The sequence below is a fragment of the Notolepis coatsorum genome, assembly GCF_963971535.1.
Source record: "Notolepis coatsorum genome assembly, chromosome: 13".
NCBI lineage: Eukaryota > Metazoa > Chordata > Actinopteri > Aulopiformes > Paralepididae > Notolepis > Notolepis coatsorum.
The window spans coordinates 14,138,882-14,145,979 of record NC_140177.1 but is presented as its reverse complement, the minus strand read 5'-3'; the positions used below and the strand labels follow the sequence as shown (position 1 = coordinate 14,145,979).

Below are 7,098 nucleotides of genomic sequence, written 5' to 3'. Positions count from 1 at the left end.
GTGTGTGTGTGTGTGTGTAGTAGGCGCATGACGATGGCAGGAAGAGACAGACAGACTGTATATGAATGTATATGAATGGATGGTGTCATTTCAAGTGGATGCAAAAGGTAATATGTATATTACAGTGGGTGGATGTAAAGGTGTGCAGTATATGGTATATATGGTTATAAGACTATGGATATATTAGTGTGGTGTAACCAGTGGGTGGATGTAGATGGCAGGGACTCACTTCAGCCTTGTCAGTGAGGGTGGAGGGATCAGATGGGGTCTTCTTGTTCTGGGTGGATGAAAAGGGAGTCAGCTTGTTATGGTGGTGTAAAGTGCACCAGGGTGGAGGTAGTGTTTAATGGTGTACAGGTGGTGTAAAGTGCACCAGGGTGGAGGTAGTGTTTAATGGTGTACAGGTGGTGTAAAGTGCACCAGGGTGGAGGTAATGTTTAATGGTGTGTACAGGTGGTGTAGAATCCGACCAGGGTGGAGGCAGTGCTTAATGGTGTACAGGTGGTGTAAAGTGCACCAGGGTGGAGGTAGTGTTTAATGGTGTGTACAGATGGTGTAGAATGCGACCAGGATGGAGGTAGTGTTTAATGGTGTGTACAGGTGGTGTAAAGTGCACCAGGGTGGAGGTAGTGCTTAATGGTGTGTACAGGTGGTGTAAAGCGCACCAGGATGGAGGTAGTGTTTAATGGTGTGAACAGTTGGTGTAAAATGCAACCAGGGTGGAGGTAGTGTTTAATGGTGTACAGGTGGTGTAAAGCGCACCAGGGTGGAGGTGGTGTTTAATGGTGTGTACAGGTGGTGTAAAATGGTGGTGGAGAGGGTGGAGGGGCCTGACTGTGTTATGTTCTGGGTGGTTGGTCAAATATTAGGGTGTAGATCTATCTAGGTGGATGTGTAAGGGTATATATGTATCCAGGTGGATTATGAAGGTGTAGATTTACAGATTTACTCTACAGTACATTAGGGTGTAGACGTTTGAGTCACACTCTGGTGTTGGTGGAGAGGCTGGTGGGGTCTGATATCCTGCTGGAGTTTAATGTATTAGGGTCTAGATGTATCTAGGTGGATGTATTAGGGTCTAGATGTATCCAGGTGGATGTATTAGGGTGTAGATGTATCCAGGTGGATGTATTAGGGTCTAGATGTATCTAGGTGGATGTATTAGGGTGTCGATGTGTCTAGGTGGATGTATTAGGGTCTAGATGTATCTAGGTGGATGTATTAGGGTCTAGATGTATCCAGGTGGATGTATTAGGGTGTAGATGTATCCAGGTGGATGTATTAGGGTGTATATGTATCTAGGTGGATGTATTAGGGTGTCGATGTATCTAGGTGGATGTATTAAGGTGTAGATGTATCTAGGTGGATGTATTAGGGTGTAGATGTATCTAGGTGGATGTATTAGGGTGTCGATGTAGGGACTCACCTTGGCCTTGCTGGAAGGGGTGGAGGAGTCAGGTGTCTTGTTCTGGGTCGACACCTAGGGAGACAAACAGGTCAATACAAACCTCCAACCAATCACACACCACAATGCATACTTCAACCAGTATATGGATCATAATAACCAATCAAACGTAAGGATAATGGATGTAATTTAATAGTAATCACAGGTAAGGATACTGAGATGTGTGGGGTATGACAACCAATCAATCAAACGACAGTAAACTGGGGTACGGACCATGGAGATACAGAGCAGTGAGTTACAGTGAATCGCCGCCAATCACACGTCAGGATACTGGGAATGGGGGTGACAGGAACCAATCAGAGACTGGAATAATGGAGGGTGTGAGGGTTATTAGAGTACACAATATAATGAAGTCACCAATCAGAGGTTTGAATCCTGAGAGTAAAAGTTGTTAAAACCACAAATCAACGGGTTTCTGACGAACAGCGTTAGAAAAACACATTCCGCCCACAGATGGTGTGATAGTAAAGAGTGACTGAGTCAGTACCACAGGGTACTGAGGTGTGTGTGTGTGTGTGTGTGTGTGTGTGTGTGTGTGTGTGTGTGTGTGTGTGTGTGTGTGTGTGTGTGTGTGTGTGTGTGGGTGTGTGTGTGTGTGTGTAGGTGTGTGTGTGTGTGTGTGTGTGTGTGTGTGTGTGTGTGTGTGTGTGTGTGTGTGTGTGTGTGTGTGTGTGTGTGTGTGGTGTGATAGTAAAGAGTGACTGAGTCAGCAGTACCTATCTATCTATCTATCTATCTATCTATCTATCTATCTATCTATCTATCTATCTATCTATCTATCTATCTATCTATCTATCTATCTATCTATCTATCTATCTATCTATCTATCTATCTATCTATCTATCTATCTATCTATCTATCTATCTATCTATCTATCTATCTATCTATCTATCTATCTATCTATCTATCTATCTATCTATCTATCTATCTATCTATCTATCTATCTATCTATCTATCTATCTATCTATCTATCTATCTATCTATCTATCTATCTATCTATCTATCTATCTATCTATCTATCTATCTATCTATCTATCTATCTATCTATCTATCTATCTATCTATCTATCTATCTATCTATCTATCTATCTATCTATCTATCTATCTATCTATCTATCTATCTATCTATCTATCTATCTATCTATCTATCTATCTATCTATCTATCTATCTATCTATCTATCTATCTATCTATCTATCTATCTATCTATCTATCTATCTATCTATCTATTTATCTAAAGAATATGTCTGTATGTCCTCTGTTTGACCTCACTGTGAGTCAGATGTCCAACAGAGGGTTCAGCTGTTTCCACATGCTGCCTGACATCTGCAGGTTCCCTCTGATTGGTTGGTTTAAATTACGTTTGACATGATGAAGACTGACATCTGCAGGTTCCCTCTGATTGGTTGGTTTAAATTACGTTTGACATAATGATTGACATTTCGCAGGGCCCTATGATTGGCTGACTGGCCTCCTTGCAACCGATCAAACAACTAAGAGGGCCTGGATGAAATAATTCCACTACTGATTCGGTAGTCACTGAGCTTTTCTATTTTACTTTATTATATCTATTTGTTTAATCTTTCAAAAACTATTCTGATTGGTTGGTTGGTTGGGGGGGGGTGGCTGGAGACATCTCTCTGCTTGTCTAACAGTGACAGACGTCACACAGGATGGAGTGCGGATCCAGGCTGTGCCACACAGCCCAGGAGCAGATGCCATGCAGCTGTCTGATGTGAAGGAAGGCTTTCACCATTATCAGTGTGACAGGATGGTGGGTGCACCAGCATTGCACCAGTGTGTGTGCGTGTTTGTGTGTGTGTGTGTGTGTGTCTGTGACAGCAAGGCTGAATGAGTTCTATTATTTTCAACATCACAACGTCATGTCTGTCTCTCTGCCTGCCTGTCTGTCTCTCCGTCTGTGTGTCTGTTTGTATGTCTCTCTGCCTGCCTGTCTGTATCTCTGCCTGCCTGTCTGTCTGTTTGTCTGTCTCTCTGCCTGCCTGTCTTTCTGTTTCTCTGCCTGTCTGTCTGTATTTCTGTTTCTCTGCCTGTCTGTCTGTTTGTCTGTCTCTCTGCCTGCCTGTCTTTCTGTTTCTCTGCCTGTCTGTCTGTTTGTCTGTCTCTCTGCCTGCCTGTCTGTCTGTCTGTCTCTCTGCCTGTCCCACTGCCGGTTACAGTGGGTGACAATATTGTCACAAGGAAAGATGAAATTACCTACCTGGGTTCCATCCTAGAGGCTAATCTTTCCTGTGACAAAATGGCATCCAATGTAATAAAAAAAGTCAACCAACGAACTCGATTCTTGTACCAGATCTTCTCTCTGGTAAACAAGAATACCCTGAAGACTCTGGCAGGAGCACTCATTCAAGGGTACTACGACTATCCTTGCACCTCATGGTACCAAAGCACCTCAAAGGCACTAAAAAACTAATTACAAACATCTCAAAACAAGCTAGTCAGACTACTGCTTGACCTGACTCCTAGAACCCACCTCACCCCTGCCCACTTTGACAACCTAGGATAGCTTAGAGTAGACGACAGAGTACAGCAACTTGCAATGGGCCTGGTCTACAAGATACACTACGCGACCAAGGTACCCATGTACATGTCAAAATACTTCCCAAAGGTCAGTGAATACCACGATCACAACACCAGAGGGAGCTCCACAAATCATGTTAAACCCAGATTCGGCTCAAACAAGGGACTAAACACGTTTCGCAATTATGCCACATCAATGTGGAACGCCCTACCCAAAGCTGTAAAGAAATTTGAATCACTACCTACTTTCAAAAACACTCTCAAAGAACACCTACGGGAGACTGCAATTCGAAACTGGCCCCTACAAATGTCCTAACCCAGTTGTACAGTAAATTACCAAGTATGGCTTTGTCAGTATTCCAATGTACAGTGTACAGTGTGTCCCCCCCCCTACCCACCCCCCCCCCCCCCCCACCTCCAATGTACAGCCCCCACCCACCCAACCCCACCCCACCCACCCAACCTCCTCCAGTGTACAGTTTCTACGTCAAATGTATATACACTCTTTTTCTGGACACTTTTTGTATCACAAACAGTACTGTATTTGCAAATCTGATATGTCATAAATGTATAGATGTAGCAGTACTGTCTATCTGTATGTCATGTATGTCATATATGTTATGATTAATTGAAAATGGGGGACCCTGATGTAAACAAGACGAAAGTCTTTCTCTGGTCTGCATCCCCTTAACAATTGTATGTATTGAGCTGTACTGTACTGTACCCATTCTGCAATCTGTTAATAAACTTTTCAATCAATCAATCTGTCTGTATCTCCCTGCCTGTCTGTCTGTCTGTCTGGCTCACTGCCTGCCTGTCTGTCACTCTCCCTGTCTTTATGTCTGTTTGTCTGTCTCTCTGCCTGCCTGCCTGCCTGTCTGTCTGTCTGTCTGTCTGTCTGTCTGTCTGTCTGTCTGTCTGTCTGTCTGTCTGTCTGTCTGTCTGTCTGTCTGTCTGTCTGTCTGTCTGTCTGTCTGTCTGTCTGTCTGTCTGTCTGTCTGTCTGTCTGTCTGTCTGTCTGTCTGTCTGTCTGTCTGTCTGTCTGTCTGTCTCTCTGCCTGCCTGTCTGTCTGTCTCTCTGATGCAGGTGCTTCTTGGACTGATATTACTTTAAATGAGTAAGTCAGAGAGGCTGTTTTAACCCTGGCCCTATTTAAACATGTGTTCACCCCGGAAGTAGGATTGGAACAGATTTCGACAGGATTAGGAACAAGATTTATGCAACACTAGCTTCAATCTCTCTAATATAATACATTCTATATACACCCTGTTTCCTGTTCCACTTCCTTGCTGCTTCCTGGTTATACTTCCTGCTTCTTGGTTGTACTTCCTGCTTCCTGGTTACACTTCCTGGTTGTACTTCCTGCTTCCAGGTTATACCTGCTGCTTCCTACTTCTTGGCTGTACTTTCTGCCTCCTGGTTATACTTGCTGTGTCATGGCTGTACTTCCTGCTTCTTGGTGATATTTGCTGCTTCCTTGTTATACTTCCTGCTTCCTGGCTGTACTTCCTGCTTCCTGGTTATACCTCCTGCTCCATGATTATACTTCCTGCTTCATGGCTGTACTTCCTGCTTCCTGGCTGTGCCTCCTGCTTCCTGGCTGTGCCTCCTGCTTTCTGGCTGTGCCTCCTGGTTCCTCCTACCTTTCCTCCTCCCGGCTGGTACTTGATGTTGTCGATGGATCCGATCTTGGAGCGGATGTTCTTCAGGTCCGGCGTGGGGGCGTTGAGGGGCCGCGGGGTCCGCGGGGCGCGGGGCACCGGGGGCTTCTTCTCCACAGGCGTCTGCTTGGGAACCGGGGGCTTGGTGAGGGTTCGACGCCGGGGGGCAGGGCCCTCGCCATTGGTGGTGGCCGGCGGGGTGGTGGGGGCGGGGCGAGGGCGAGGACGGGTGGCTGGAGGGAGGGGGGAGGAGAGAGTTAGGATAGGAGGAGAGAGGGAGGATATGAGGAGTGAGGGAGGATAGAATAGAGGGAGGATAGGAGGAGAGAGGGAGGATAGGAGGAGAGAGGGAGGGGGAGGAGAGAGGGAGGATAGAAGAGAGGGATGATATGAGGAGAGATGGAGGGGGAGGAGAGAGGGAGTATAGGAGGAGAGATGGAAGATAGAAGAAGAGAAGGATGAGAGGAGGAGAGAGGGAGGATAGAAGAAGATAAGGAGGAGAGGGAGGATAGAAGAGAGGGATGATAGGAGGAGAGAGGGAGGATAGAAAAAGATAAGGAGAGAGGGAGGATAGAAGAGAGGGAGGAGAGGAGGAGAGAGGGAAGATAGAAGAGAGGAAGGATAGGAGGAGAGAGGGAGGATATAAGAAGAGAAGGAGGAGAGGAGGAGAGGAGAGGAGGAGAGATACCATTTACATTACATACATAAGGTTGGGTTATATTATTATATGTATATGATATACAGTCATATACAGTATATTATATTATTACCTGTAGTCTTAGGTGTGCTGGGTTATATTATTATATGTATATGATATATACAGTATATTATATTATTACCTGTAGTCTTAGGTGTGCTGGGTTATATATTATTATATTTATATGATCTATACAGTATATTATATTATTACCTGTAGTCTTAGGTGTGCTGGGTTTCTTGGTCTCTGCTGTCTTGGTCTCAGTCTTGTTATCTGTGGCAGAGAAGAGAGGATTCACACTAGTTTAACATATTGTTGATTCATATGGATTATACTGTACTACACTGTTGATTCATATGGATTATACTGTACTACACTGTTGATTCATATGTGTTATACTGGACTACACTGTTGATCCATATGTGTTATACTGGACTACACTGTTGATCCATATGGGTTATACTGTACTACACTGTTGATCCATATGGGTTATACTGGACTACACTGTTGATCCATATGGGTTATACTGGACTACACTGTTGATCCATATGGGTTATACTGGACTACACTGTTGATCCATATGGGTTATACTGGACTACACTGTTGATCCATATGGGTTATACTGGACTACACTGTTGATCCATATGGGTTATACTGGACTACACTGTTGGTCCATATGGGTTATACTGGACTACACTGTTGACCCATATGGGTTATACTGGACTACACTGTTGA

At 44.5% G+C, this 7,098-nt stretch overlaps 1 protein-coding gene across 1 annotated transcript in view; it reads right to left on the bottom strand.

Annotated features, from left to right (window-relative positions):
- The window catches only part of LOC311239257 (uncharacterized protein), a gene marked incomplete at both ends in the record, with an annotated part of 60,005 nt that overhangs the window by 24,480 nt on the left and 28,427 nt on the right, over positions 1-7,098 (bottom strand). Inside the window, 3 exons of the mRNA XM_084327563.1 lie at positions 1,427-1,480; positions 5,649-5,899; positions 6,577-6,636. Of these exons, the coding sequence (XP_084183689.1) occupies positions 1,427-1,480; positions 5,649-5,899; positions 6,577-6,636 (365 nt within the window). The remainder of the gene's footprint in view (positions 1-1,426; positions 1,481-5,648; positions 5,900-6,576; positions 6,637-7,098) is intronic.